At 36.2% G+C, this 14,801-nt stretch overlaps 1 protein-coding gene across 6 annotated transcripts; it reads left to right on the forward strand.

Moving 5' to 3' along the window:
• Window positions 1–4,812: 4,812 nt before the first annotated feature.
• LOC113733230 (uncharacterized) lies at window positions 4,813–14,067 on the forward strand. Of its 6 annotated transcripts, XM_072081205.1 has the most exons (12): window positions 4,813–5,849; window positions 5,945–6,043; window positions 6,205–6,416; window positions 8,020–8,213; window positions 9,126–9,231; window positions 9,334–9,650; window positions 10,546–10,908; window positions 11,132–11,213; window positions 11,289–11,318; window positions 11,406–12,881; window positions 12,996–13,064; window positions 13,671–14,067. In XM_072081205.1, the coding sequence occupies exons 1-12, from the start codon at window positions 5,782–5,784 to the stop codon at window positions 13,826–13,828; spliced, it is 3,174 nt and encodes a 1,057-aa protein (XP_071937306.1). In that variant the 5' UTR covers window positions 4,813–5,781; the 3' UTR covers window positions 13,829–14,067. The 6 variants fall into 6 exon arrangements, with proteins under 6 accessions (XP_071937306.1, XP_071937304.1, XP_071937307.1 ...); XM_072081203.1 differs by having other exon boundaries at window positions 4,815–5,849; window positions 11,289–12,881; XM_072081206.1 differs by lacking the exon at window positions 12,996–13,064 and having other exon boundaries at window positions 4,817–5,849.
• Window positions 14,068–14,801: the final 734 nt, after the last annotated feature.

Consider the following 14,801-nt stretch of genomic DNA (forward strand, 5'->3'; position numbering starts at 1 on the left):
CGGGTATGCCACTGATTCATATGATGTAAATAGTGGGAAAAGGGAGGGTTGGATTTGTACGAGTAGCTGATAGAGAGGAGAGTGGTGAGGACGGAGGAGGATAAACGAAACTCGTTTTAGGATAGAATTGTTGAGACACGCGTGTCATGGCGCGTAAGGAAATGGATCTATTGTCAGTTTTGGACAGTCGCTCGTTGGATAGGGGGTTAATTCCACTTTGTCCCCCCAAATTTTGGACGATTACCCACTTCAGTCCCTAAACTTCAAAATGGGACACTTAAGTCCCTAAACTTATTAATACCTCCCACTTAAGTCCCTAAACTTATAAAATGGGACACTTAAATCCCTAAACCCTTATAAAATGGGACACCTCGACCACCAACGGCATTCAGGATTTGTTAACAATTTTCCTTAAATGGGAGGTATTTATAAGTTTAGGGATTTAAATGTCCCATTTTGAAGTTTAGGGACTGAAGTGGGTAATCGTCCAAAGTTTGGGGGGACAAAGTGGTATTAACCCTTGGATAGGACTATAGGAGTATAGGACATGGCCGGACTTTTGTGATCTACGAATACTAGTAAGTAGTAGCATCTTTATTACGATAATAAAGCGTGAATCGATACTTGTTAACTTTATCCATTAACGCTTATCAACAAACACACAAATTTTAAACCAAATTTACCACCCTTTATTTCTCACGTTCTTTCTTACCAATGATTTTTTACTTTCTAAACCATTTTCTAGTAGCCTCCATTCTTCTCCACCGGAACAACCTTTCCTCCCAAAATTTAATGCTGCTTCATATGGTTCTTTTATACTAAGTCATTGTTGCTCCCATATGCACGATGTGAAATTCATTAGGTAAATGTTTCAAAATCTTTAATCTAATCAAATCTTTTCCTAGGTTTCCATTGATGCGAGTATAGGACCTGATGACGGTTCATGTTCGAGTCTTACAAGTGATTGATTAATGAAATACCAACAATCCAACGTAGCTTCCTAAGTCTAATGTGGTTATTTGAGTTGTCATTGTTAATGAGTCTTCATGTTGGCGTTTGTTGCATTATTTCCAGCCGTGTTTCTTGTTTACATAAGTGGTCAGATTCGTGTTAGTTAAGAGCAATATTAAGTCATTAGTTAATGGTAAAAGACTAGGTCATGTTGACCATAGTTGAACCTTAAGCGGAATTAGGGATAAGTCTTATTTAGGTGAGTGATAGTCATGTTAGGTTTTTAAGTCTTGTAAAAGTAATAAAAGCCTTAGTTACACGTTTGGAAGTTATACAAGATATGGAATAAGAATTTCGTTGAGAAATTTTTAGAATTTCTTTCTTGTGAGAAAAAAGTTCTTTTAGCTTGTGAAAACCGTTCTTGAACATCTTAGAGTTAGGTTAAGGTGGTTGGTCGACTTATTAATCAAATATTCAACTTAATTGTGGTGTCGTTCTATACGTTTAGACCTTTCTTGAGCGATCCAAAATAGATTAAAGACATCTATCCCCAAACGTTGGTCCTAATCTAGGTCCAAGTCCATAGCTTGTAGTTCGTATTCTTGATTCTTCTTGGAGGACCGAGAATCGTATCATCCGTCGTGTTGTTGCCAATAGCAAAGTTGTGGTATTGAGATGGATTAATCTGACACAGTTATGCATTTGTTAGTTTATTAATTTTTACTTTACTTATTATCATGATGCTAATGTTTCGTTGCATTAGTTTTTTGAGTTGGGGCTTATATATGTTTTTGTTTTCCGATCTTACACTGTGTGGGTAAGCTGCAACACATCAACCCGAGGGTAACTACTTTACATGATTACTCTGCCAGTTGGAGAAGGACTCGCAAGCAATACTTGAATCTCCGGTGAAGGCATGATTTTCTGAAAAGAGGGACAATTTTTCTCATCTTAAGCGCCTTTGCCTTGCATCTTTAGCCTATTATTTTTTCATAAAGCACTCGAAATTTTTGCATTACCTATATGGCAGAGTAATCATCTAGGAAAAAGTATTAATACTTGCAAAAATTTCATTTAGTTTCTTCATGAACTTATCTTAGACAGTTTATCTCCTTTTTTTTTTTTTTTTTGAAAAAAGAGTTTGGGGGCACTTGAAGATATCATATCATGCACTCATATCACTAAATTATTATAAAATTTTTTTGCCAAGTTGCACGCGCATCGAGTACGCCTTAATAATTAGTAAATTATAAAACTTGGAAAAAAATTCAATTAACAACTAGGAGAAATACTACTAGTCTAATATATTTCTCAACAATATATGTTTATCCTTCACTTGTCTCTTTTGAAGAGCTGCCGGAATTTGTTTTTGGTAAGAAGTCTGAACTGATGTTAGGCATCTTTCCGGGACAAAAGTAGTTCCATGGCAACAAGCTTTGAATTCCATTTTGCCTCGTCAAGTTGGTTTAAAAGTTCAAAATATCAAATCGATTTTGACTTGAGGTCAAATTTAAATATATTTAATACAAGCTTGAATTGGGTGCTTCTGTTACCTCCAAAAAAAAAAAAAAAGAAGTAATGCACTGTTGAGATTTAAACGCAATTCCAGTTCCATCATGTCTGATTGTTCGTGTAGTGATACAAAATCCACATTACAAGGAATAAAGTGTAATTAACTCTATTTGATTCGAGACCAAGTTTCATTTGTTCTACTTCAAATCTTAAATGAAATTTCATATAATACTTTAGATGAAGGAGTAAAAAAAAAAAAAAAGAATAAAAAATTTTTGATGTTTGGTACCACACATTTCCCAATCACCATTTTATGTCACGTATACCAAATCATTACAGTGCATTTTCTACAAAAACTTCAGAAAATTGCAATTCAAATACAAATATATATAACGTTAAGATATATTTAAAGTGTTATATTTTTTGAAATATAAGATTAATTAGAGAAAGTAAATAAATACAAGGAAGGATGAACAAAACTGAATAGAGAAAGTATATAAATGCAAGATAAGATAATAATTTTTAGTACGTGTATGTATATAATATATTAGGTGAATACTAGATGTGTTAACGGGTGTTCTTAGAAAAACTCTGTATATGAATATGAGTATGATTTTAGTCTTTTATTATGTGGGTTAAGGCGATAAATTTGAGTGACATAATTATAATTATTGAGTGGCAAAACATTTTGACGGGTTGCATTTGCAAAATGGGATGTTATATATGGGTAGATATATTCTTTTGCAATAGCAAGTTGGCATTTCATTCGCAAAATTTACTTTTTTAATTATTTTTTTTAGGAAACCACTACTTTCATGAAAGTTATTGTGTTTGGATTGCATTTTTCTAGATTTTTTGTAGAAAAATTACTGTAGTGATTTGATATATGTCAGGTAAAAAGGTGATTGGAAAATGTGTTCACGGAAAACATAGTAATTTTTCTGTGAAAAATGGCTGTCGTGCTCAATGATTTACTACTTTCCAATTTTCATTATACATTTAACACAATCCAAAATTTTAAATACGTCAGTACATACACCATTACAAACACATTTAATTCAATCAGATCATCACTCAAAGAGTGTAGTTAGAAAACTACTGTTAAATGTAATTTTTTTTTAATAGAGCATAAGTATCATGAAGTAATAAACGAAGCTGGCATTTCGAACAATTAATACAAATACACTGGATTAGACCACCAGATAAAGAAGGAAAAGACGTGAACAAGGGAAAAAAAAAATCACATAAATCATAAACATTGGATTTCCTCAAGTCCCCTGAAAACTTTTTCCCCATGTGCAACAGAAAAGAGAAAACACCATCCGTCCGAAAATCAACAAAAACCGCCGCCCAACCCATTGACCCCATTTTGATTGGGATAATTTTAGAAACCTCCCATGAAATTTTTTATTATTTTACTATTTTTCTTTCAAATTTTAAAAATTATACTAACCTTTCTTGAGATTTATTATCTTATAACATCTATATCCACCTGACAATTAAAAAGTGATATTAGCAGAGAAAAGATAATATGATTTTACCATTACCCTTCATTTACTAAATTATTTAATTAATCTAATACCCACCCAAACATTAAAGAAAACACTAGAATTTGTTGTTTATCATCAGAAATTAAATCACATATGGTATAAAAAATGCTATATCATTTTTTATATTTTACGTAATGTAAGATCTAAATTTTTCTTTTCAGTTGCAACCCCGTTGTCAAACATGATTAACAATAAATAATCAAAAAAATCCATAACCAAAATATTACAAACAGCTAACTTTAATACCATAAAAATCTCAATAACAAACCTTAATATGTTAATAAGAATATTCATGATGTTAAAGTTTATTCTCTATAATATTTTGGTTGCAAATTTTTTTGATTATTTATTGTTAATTATGTTTGACAATGAGTATGTAACTAAAAAGAGTAATTTGAATCTTGTATTAAGTAAAAAATATGAAATGATATACTATTTTTTGATTGTATATGTGATTTGATCCCTAAAAATAAACATCACATTTTAGTGTTTTTCTTTAATGTGTGAGTTAATATTAAATTGGTTAAATAATGTAATTGATGAGGGGTAATAATGAAATTATATTATTTTCACTTTCCTAATATCACTTTTTTAATTATCAATTGGGCCTAAGTATTACAAAATAATTAACCTTAATGGAGGTTAGTATAATTTTTAAAAATTACAGGGAGATCAGTGAAATAGTTAGAAACCTTAGGGAAGGTTTCTACGATTATCCCATTTTGATTTGATTAGTCATATCTCTCAAAAGCGTGCGCACAAACCAAAAACAGCGCGTAGAAGCAACTCAAATATAAATTTCATTTTTCATTATTATTATTTACCCCTTTCTCAGCTGTTCAATGGCGGGCAACGTCATCCCTCTTCCTGGTTTCTGATTCACATCTCATCTCAAAACACAAAAAAAAAGAGGAAGTCTCCTGACCATCCTCACCATTTCGTCTCCGCTCTCAAAACCATCCCTCCTCCCCCCAACCTATACTTATATATAATTAGGTATATTGCTTCTGTCGAAATTATGTATTTCGATATATACACGTAGAATTACATATATACATATATATGTATATGTAGGAGACCGAGAATACGATCTTCGATCGGGAAAAAAGGGAGAAATTTTGCAGAGATCGATAGAAAACCCTAGGAAATCACGAGCCTCCGATGTGTGCTATTTTTGTGAGGGAAATGAAGAGATAGGTTGTTGTTGTTGTTGTTGATTAATTTGGGGGAAATGTTTGTTATTAGGGTAAGAGGCTGCCACGGGTTTTGATTTCATTTGGATTTGACATTTTTATGTGTAAAGGTTCACAAGGTTAGGGAATTCTATCTCCAAGCTGGTTTGCTGTTGAATCTAGAATGAGGTGGATCAGATGCTAATTTAGCTTAACTTTCGCTACTTTCAACTTAGGGTGGTTTTGTGAGCTTTTGTTTCCTTCTTTCTTTTTATTTTTGGTTTATTTCTTTAGTTGATATCGATGCTGAGGCAAACATATGGATACGGTGGAGGTGATGGGGCTGATTTCTGAGTTGTTGGTATTGAATATTGTTTACTGGGCTAGATTTTAGGTTTCTTTGGCTGAAAAAATTGGTGATATTTAGCTTTTTAGGATATTCTGGGCTGCTTTTTCTGACTAATGGCGTAAACTGTAGCCTGCCGGAAGCAGTTTTGAGCGTTATTCTGGACTAGAATAGATTGTCGAGAGGTGCACGTGTACTATATTGGTTAGCATTTTGTCAGAGAACTGTATTGACTGTGTGGATTTGAAGAATGAGTTTGGAAAAAGAAGGCCGTAGCTCGCTGGATAGTGCTGTGGATGCAAGTCCCAAAACTGAAAAGTAAGCACCCTGCGTTTGGTGTTATCTAGTTCATTGTTTAGCAAAGTTTTATATCTCATAGCTTTATACTTGAATCTTTATGTTTCTTGGCCCAGGGGATCAAAAATATTGTATACAAGAGAATTTCTTTTATCTTTAAGCGAGTTGGAGATTTGCAAGAAGTTGCCAAGTGATCTTGACAAGTCGCTTTTAAGGTGAAGAATGTTTTTTTGATTGATGATTAAGTGACTACTGAACTAAGTTGTTGTCTCTAGTTTGGTGCATCTTGTTGCATTTTGCTTGCTTTAATACCTGCTCATTCCTTTCTGTAATTCCACAGTTTTCTTATACATTATCACTTCTTAACTTGTATCAGTGAGTTGGAAGATGGTCCACAAAGTACTAATGATCGGCTAAGGACCCATGGCAGCTTACCAGTGCAGGGTTTCAGGCGAACTGAATATGGGTCATCCCCACCAACTCGAGGGGACTCTGCGTACTACTCTCGAGGCATATATGGAAGGTGGGACAGCCGTTCTTCTGGCCGCAGTGACCGAGACAGTGACTCACAATCTGATAGGGAATCAGGTTTGATTTGGGATGTGTATGTGTACTTGACTTCCTTGTGCGTGTTCAGATTGATTTATGTCGGATGCTTGCAACGACTTGATTATACCTTTGGAGGGTGGCCAGTCTGCTTGCTTCTTACCACCTATCTAGTGACTTTTGTTAAGTAACTGACTATATTTGATGAACGCATTGCTTGAGCACCATTAGAATTACATGAATTTCTTGTAGAAATTATGGTTGACTAGTATAGACGTAAAAAAAAAAGTGTTGGCCTAGCCATCTACTAGCCATCTATCCATCTTCAATTTTCAGCTCCTTTGTTTAGTCATATTGCCAAATGAGAATTATTACACAGGTTTCTAGAATCTCGTGAAAGTCATTAAAAACAATTCTAGTGGACAATGTTGTTTTTTGATCTCTGATTTTTTGCCATTGTTACTTTTCATTTTATCGTCTTGTTTTGCTTCTGAACTTACTGCTTGAACACTACGATTTTTATTCTATTTAAACTTAAAATATCATCTCCCGAGAAGTTTCTATATGGTTTATTATTCTTTGAGCATATCCTTCTGAAATTTATGTGAGATATACTAGTATTTGTCAAAATAAAAAAGTTGAGAATGTCTGTGAGAATAAGTTGTATACAAAGGGAATATCACTATCACATACAAGTTAGTTTAGGGAATTTGATATGTCTTGATGTTTGATGACAGAGAAATTTAAAATCTAGAAACCTAGAGCAGTTAAGTAATTTTTCTATGTATATGTGTGTACATTATATATATATATATATATATATATATATATATATATATATATATTTTGGTAGTAGTTATAACTTTACATCACTTTGATACTGCTCTTTTGAATATGTATGCACAACATGTCAACAAAACCGCACTTAACAGAAAATCATGTACCTATTACTGTAATAAAGTAAAGCCTACTGCTTTCAGTGATCTAGTTTCAGATAATCTTATAGGCTACGGAGCTGCAAAGCCAAGTTATTTTGTATTCTGATATGTGAAGGATAATTTGATGTCATTTTAAATTGAAGAGTTTCTCCACCACCTTGGGATTTTGGGATGGGCCTTGGTGCAGTTGTGAGGTTGTTTTATTATCATATTTGTAGCCTGTGTCACTTTAAAACACAATGGTTGCTCCATTTTGACTACTGTATTTTACTGGTTAGGAATGTGTAGAAAAAGGGTATTACTGCTATCTACACTTGTAAGCTTAAATTTGATGTCTTGCTTATATTGCAATATCAATGAATTTTACCCCAGTTATTTTACCTGATTCCACATCTATAGCCTACATTTTTGTTCACCATATTAAGAGAATAAAAAGTTTTATTGAGACTATGTTATTGCTAAGTGGCTTCCAGCTTATTTATCTTCAAGTTAATTAGCTTTCTGGAATGTCGAGTTACTTTAAGAATTTTTTTTGGATTAATGGATTTCTCTCCGCTATGCTATGATGTCTATGTTCCAGTGGCTAATTTGTGTAGTTTTGTTGCTTGCAATCCTGTTAAACTTGTGATTCATTTCTTCTCTTTCTTTATTCTTCTTCTTCTTCTTCTTCTTGTTCTGATCTTCTGAATCATTCAAATGATATGTAGAGTCTGGAAGGCGCTATAACAACCAATCTCGAAGGTCTTGGCAGGGAACTGAGCATGATGGGCTTCTTGGTAGTGGTTCATTTCCAAGACCATCTGGATACACAACGGGGGTCTCTACTCCAAAGCTTCGAGCAAATGATCATTACCAACTTAACAGGAGCAATGAGCCATATCATCCTCCTCGCCCTTACAAGGTCCACTTTCACCTATCACTAGGGGTGGCAATGGGGCGGGGGACACCTCCCCCAACCCCCGCCCCGTTGCATTTTAATTCCCCCTGCCCCCGCCCCGTCCCCTGCGCCCGGCTTCCCCCGCCCCGCTTCCCCCGCGGGGGCACCCGTGGGCTTAAAAAAATTTTATTATATAATTTCATTATAATTAAATTTGAGCAAATAATCAAGTACTAAAATATTAACACATCACCAAATTATTATTTATTATAACTTCACAATTGAAACTCATACAAATAATTAAATAAAGGTTATTTGAATACAATCTAATATGATAAAACAAATATAACTAAAATAATCAAGTTTTCACTTTTGATACAAATACAATCACTAAATTATTATTGTATTTTTTTTAGAAAAGTGTTATTGTATTAAGTGTAGTTAGAAATTTAACATAAATGTATTCATAAATTTAGTATCAATAATTAATAATTTTTATTAATAGACATGTATAATTAGTAGTATAATTGATAATATCATTATATATATAATTATGTACATATATATATATATTTTCAAACGGGTGGCGGGGCGGGGGAGTATACCCCCGTCCCCCGCCCCGTTTCTAAACTGGGGGAAAAAATTCCCCCCCCGCCCCCGCCCCCGCCCCAATGACCCCCCGCGGGGCGGGTGCCCGCCCCCGTTGCCATCCCTTCACTCCTGTAGTGCTGCTCTTTGTTGTGGTTTCTCAGTTACATCTATATTTTGACATTTTGTAAACAAATTTGGAATTTTTTTTTCTGTTTAGTTCTTATTTTTCTCTCTTGCTTTGTTCTTTTTATTTCTTTGGCATAAGCATATTATCCATATTCAGATGAAAATTGTATAAGAGATACTTCTCTGAACTTAGCCTTCCCTAAATTTTAATTTCCTCAGGCAGCACCACTGTCACGAAGAGATACTGACTCATACAATGATGAGACATTTGGTTCAACGGAGTGTACAAGTGAGGACAGAGTTGAGGAAGAAAGGAGGAGGAGAGGTATTGTAGACCTGGAGTGATGAGCTCAGTATTTTCCCTTGATTATGCCTTCTTTTGGCTTTCTGATTATGTTCTAAGTTGTTTTCCTGAAATTTTTTCTAGCTTCTTTTGAGTTGATGAGGAAGGAACAACAAAAGGCTCTGCAGGAGAAGCAGCAATCTAGTCTTGAGAAGTCTAAAGCTGATGCTTCTTCAGATATTTCTGTCCTGTCGGATGACATTAATGAGGAAAAGGTTATTCTGGACAGGGACAATGAGTTAGATTCAACCACTAATCCATCTATTTCAAGCATCGATAGTGGAAAATGTGCTTTACCATCACATGCTACGTGTAGACCTCTTGTTCCCCCAGGTTTCAAAAATGCAGTTGTGGAGAAGACTTCTGGAGTCAAATCCTTGACCCAGTCTTATTCAGTAGAGGTAACTCATATGGCTTTCTATCCCCATGAATCATTTTTATCTTTCTATTGGAAAAAGACTATACCTGGACCGCCTTGTCATATTTAATCAGTAGCTCACTCCATTGCATGACAAGTTTTGTGACTAGCAGCCCCACAAATTTTTTTTTTTTTTTTTGAAAATTTATGGACCTGATATTTGTCATTTGCAACAAATAGTTTATATTCCCTGCTTTTGCTTAAAGTGATATGAAGTATCATAACAAGAATGGTTAACCATGTATTTAAGTTGAAAGTCAATATTAAGCAAATAAAATGATACGTCACAGCAAGAATTTTTCCAGTAGGCTTCTTTGATCAGATAGAGTGAGATTATATGGAATGTCACTGGAAAGCAATGGAAAAGAACTGGATGTGATGCTCTCCCCAAATGTGGTCCTTTTCATGCATGTTGTCTGATTCTTCAGGTTATGGGGGCTGTATTAGAATATTTAAGCATTTATAGTGGCCTTCTGTAATCTAGCATGTAACTTTTGTTCATATTTGGGGATATATGTACAAAATAGTAGGACGATCATTTTTGTTTGTTTACTCTCCATTGGATTTCTGATTGTATCTTTTGGCATGGCCTATATTGGCACCTATTCTGAGTCACATTTGCTAGTTATCAATGATCACTTCTAGGCTGTTATTTTATTTCATAATCTATCTATAGTTGCAACATATTGGAAAAACTAGCCGGGTCAAAACCTTTTTCATTCCTCTGTCCAGAACAGCCTATATTAGCACCTATTCCGAGTCTCATTTGCTAGTTATCAATGACCACTTCTAGGCTGTCATTTTATTTGATATTCTATCTAGTCACTACATATTGGAAAAACTGGCAGTGTCAAAACCTTTTTCATTCCTCTGTCCAGAATGGCACTCTTGGTAGTCTGGAAAGAAAATTTTCAGGAGAAATAAGTTTGAGCAATGAACCGCCTGAAGATAAGACGACGCATACATTGTTGAGTAACAAGGGTGAACAAATTGCCAATTCATCATCAAATTCAGATGTTTCCAGCAAGAAAACTGGCATGGTAGATTTTCTACATCAAACTTCCATCCTTCCAGAGGCCCATGAAGCCCTGGATGAACCTGAAATGATCAAGCTCAATGCCAAAGCATCAGGACTCAAACTTGGTGGAGATTTGCGTGAGACTGATGCAACATCAATTCTGGAAAAGATTTTTGGCAATGCATCAACAGTGAATGGCAATGACTCTACAGATTCTGTCGAGGTAATTTGTCTTGCTCACGTACTTCTGGTCATGCCCCTGCTTTGTGCATATCCTGGATTGTGGGTTTTGTTAACAAAAAACAAGGCACCGTTCTTGTTTTTCTTGCATTGCATGTTTGTCGAAGTTTACAAATGCTTGTGTCTAGGGAGTGTATGCCTCATTGTCAAGCTGAACTGGAAAGATATCATATTGATGATTTCCTTCTTTTTTCCCCCTCTCCTAGCATCATGATGATATACCAGATGAATCTTGGAGCAAAAAATCTGTTCATTCGTCAAAGTTTGCCCGTTGGTTTGTTGAAGAAGGTACGGAAATTTTTAGGAAATTGCTTTTCGTGCTCCGTTATCCTGTTCAGACTGTCATCACTTATCTTGTTGCAGAAAGGAAGACAGAAGATGACCACTCCTCAGGTAGGCCAAATGATTTGCTCTCGCTGATTGTTGGTCATGATAAAGGAAGAAATCAAGTTGATACAAAGATTTTCGAGCATTTTCCAGCTGAGTTTCCTGATCAGAGAACTGAAATTGCTAATAAGCCTATAACAAATGCATCCTCTGCAACAATTGGAGTCTCCAAGTCATTATCCTGTTCAAATAAGCAAGAGGTAGTTCCAGCCATCCTAACCTGTGAAGACCTTGAGCAGACAATTTTGTCAGAATATGGTGAGAAGAGTCCAACTTCATTACCACCTTTGGAAGGCTGGAGTTTTTCTGGTGCAAAGTCTGGACGACCTACAGCACATGTTGATAATCATGCATCTCAACACCTCCTTTCACTGTTACAAAAGGGAGCCAGCCAGAAAAATGCAACACCGAGCATTCCCGCAGATATTGATCCTTCAGAAATACAACCTGTTTCTGATGTTTGTGATGTTGGTCCTGCCCCCTACAAGACTGGGGAGAAAGTTGGCAAGAATAGTAGCACTTTGGGAGAAACACTTACTCTCGAAACTCTTTTTGGGACTGCTTTTATGAAGGAGCTCAAATCAGTCGAAGCACCTGTTTCTGTCCAAAGGGGTTCTGTTGGTTCTGCACAAACTGAATCTTTGGAACCGCAAGGACTATCCTTTCCTATTACTGATAATGGTTTATTTCCTACGACATTTGATCAAATAGGACTGGATAAGATGACTGATGAAAAGAATTTGTTGGTGTCAAGTCACAGGCAGCAAATAAAGATGGATAAAACTGAAAAATGGCTGGGATTAAACGATCCTCAAACCGAGTTGAACTTATCAAAGCAACAATATGAACTTGTTTCGAAACATGTTGGCTTCGATGGATCAGTTGAATACCAGCTGCCTGAAGAGGAAAGCTTAATTGCTGTCAGTGAAGATCTAAATGCTCGACTTTTTAGGTCAATGCCTGGCAAATTTTCAAGTAAAAAAGAATCCTCAGCCTTGACTGCACCAGGCGATATGGCAGAGAAACTGGCAGCAATTGGTGCTGCAGTCAAAGATGAGAGGTCCATGACTGGTTCAGATGGGCCGCCCTTTTTACATGGTCCTATTAACCAGATGGAACACGAAATTCCGTATCGTGATTTTCATGTTCAAACATCAGCTTCCCACTTTCATTCAATGCAGATGAGTCATGAGAGGCCATTGCTCAACCCGCTGGATTCTCATCCTGCTCACATGAATTCCCAAATGAAGTTCATTGGTAGGGAGAGCATGATTCAGCATGATGCTCCTGCCAATCAGCAATTTCCTGTAAATATGCTTCGTCCTCCCTTCTATCAGCCTAGTGTGGGTGTGACTGGGTTTGATCATCCTGCGCATCATGCAATGCTGCAGCAAATGCAGATGGCAGGTGGTCTGTCTCCACACATGGAAAACGACTTTTCAAGGGGTGCCCCAGCCCCTCATCTTGGTAATCAAGCACCTGGTTTATTGCAGGAACTCAACCCAATGCCAGGATATCCTTTTGGGCCCCGTCAGCCCAACATTGGTGGCCTTGGAATGCCATTTCCAGGTAGAGAAGCCTTTTGCTTTTTTTTTTTTTTTTGGGTGTGTGTGTTTCTCCTCCCACATTCACAAGTTAAAAGTCTATATGCTTTTAATGCACTTGCTTCTGTGAATGATGAAGGATCCATGTTGATGATGAGCATCCTGCATTCTTTATATCGAAGATATCACTGTTGCTCCTGGCTCCTATGTAACTTTCCTTATCTTATGTTCTGTTTTTCTGAGGCAGTTTATTGTGATCCAAGGCCTACCTATGATCATATCTGAGCCTTTCAACTTTAAGCTTAAAAGTTGATTTTAAAAAATCAGCCCTCAAGATGCTTCTGGAAACAGCTTTTAGATGTTCAAAAACTGTGAAAACGAAAACTTATTTTTAATTTTTGAAACAGCTGATTTATACTTTAAGATGTCCACACCTTTAAAAATAGAAATGCACTTCTGCTTTTTCAAATGGCTTATTCAAACTTAAAAACAAAAAATGAAGAAGAAGAAGAAAAGAAAGAACTTAAGCTGAAGACACCATAAAGTATTCCAAATGTTCCTAGGGAAACATGGTCCAAGTTGACTTTGGTGTATGACTTTATGGTATGCTTTTTACCAGTTGTGCTATAGGAACAATTTCATAGCTCAGCATTGGTAGTCACTCAAAATGTGTCTTCTTACATTCGCTTTCTTGATCAACTGAATTAGAAAGCTTGCTGATCTGTTTATCTGGTATGAATGGTAAGCTAGTGCTAGTTTTCATGGTTTCTATATAAATAGAAGGTTGATTTTGTGTTTCTTTTGGATGCATTAGCTCCTGATGTCAACGGTGGTAGCAATCACCCAGAGGCTTTTCAAAGGTTGGTTGAAATGGAACTTAGGGCTAAATCAAAGCAGATCCCTCCTTTTGCTGTTGGTCATAGCCAGGCTATGTACGGTCATGAGCTTGACATGGGTTTCCGCTATAGGTAGTCGATCGTGAATATGATCTGGCTTGCTATTTGTCCATCATCTTGGCTCCAGCTGTGACTGGTACATGCTGAATTGGGGATAAATGTCATTTATGTGCAATCAAGTTGGGCTTCTTTGCATTTGATCCTTTGAAATTGGCATTCAAAAATGAGGGGAAAAGCAAAATCTGTAATGTCCTTCCAGTATTTTGTGTGCAGGATCTTTGTAGTTTCACTAGCAATCTATTTTTCTTTGTCCTTTTTTTTTTGTTTTTGTTATTTTTTCCCTGGGTTTCTTCATAACTTGGTATATTTGTTAATATCTCTCTGTTATGTCAGCCACTGCATTTGCGACAACTAAAGGCGCGTCTGAACTCAGTCAAGAGACTGACTCTTAGAGTTTAGTGGATATTGAGGGGCTTAACGTGGGCTCGAGCATCTTTATTACTGCATCTGCCAGTGTTCCAAAATGAGCCCCCCTGAGACAAGTCTGAGCCCAGTAGAAGTTGAATCAGCCAACGTTTTGAGTTTTGAGCTACCGGTTTTTGCATCCCAATTATTTAAGATTCTTCTTTTTGCACCACAACTCACCTGTGTTCTCGGATTCCCAAACCCTATTATAAATCCCGTCTTACCCTGCCTGGCATGATCTGAACACAATATTCAGTAGTGTTTGGTGAATTTAACGGTTTATGTCAAGACTTGACCGCTCTTAAAATCACCGAATGAAAACGTGGGTCTTCCCTCACTTGACTATCAGATTGACGCTTAACAATCTTGTGGTAGAGACTTCAGGCTGAGGAATTGCAATCTACCCCATGGAACTCATCTTTTTGAACAATTTCCTTTAATCAGTAGAAAGACTCCTACTGAATTGGGGAGTTGACCATTGAATTTGATTCGCGTCCAAAGTCTCTTAACTCAGAAATTAGATGTTCGTCGGATGCGCAAATGATGTTCATGACATTTTCCAAGAACGGAGGGACTTGATAGAT

The sequence above is a fragment of the Coffea arabica genome, chromosome 2e (genome assembly GCF_036785885.1).
Source record: "Coffea arabica cultivar ET-39 chromosome 2e, Coffea Arabica ET-39 HiFi, whole genome shotgun sequence".
Lineage (NCBI taxonomy): Eukaryota > Viridiplantae > Streptophyta > Magnoliopsida > Gentianales > Rubiaceae > Coffea > Coffea arabica.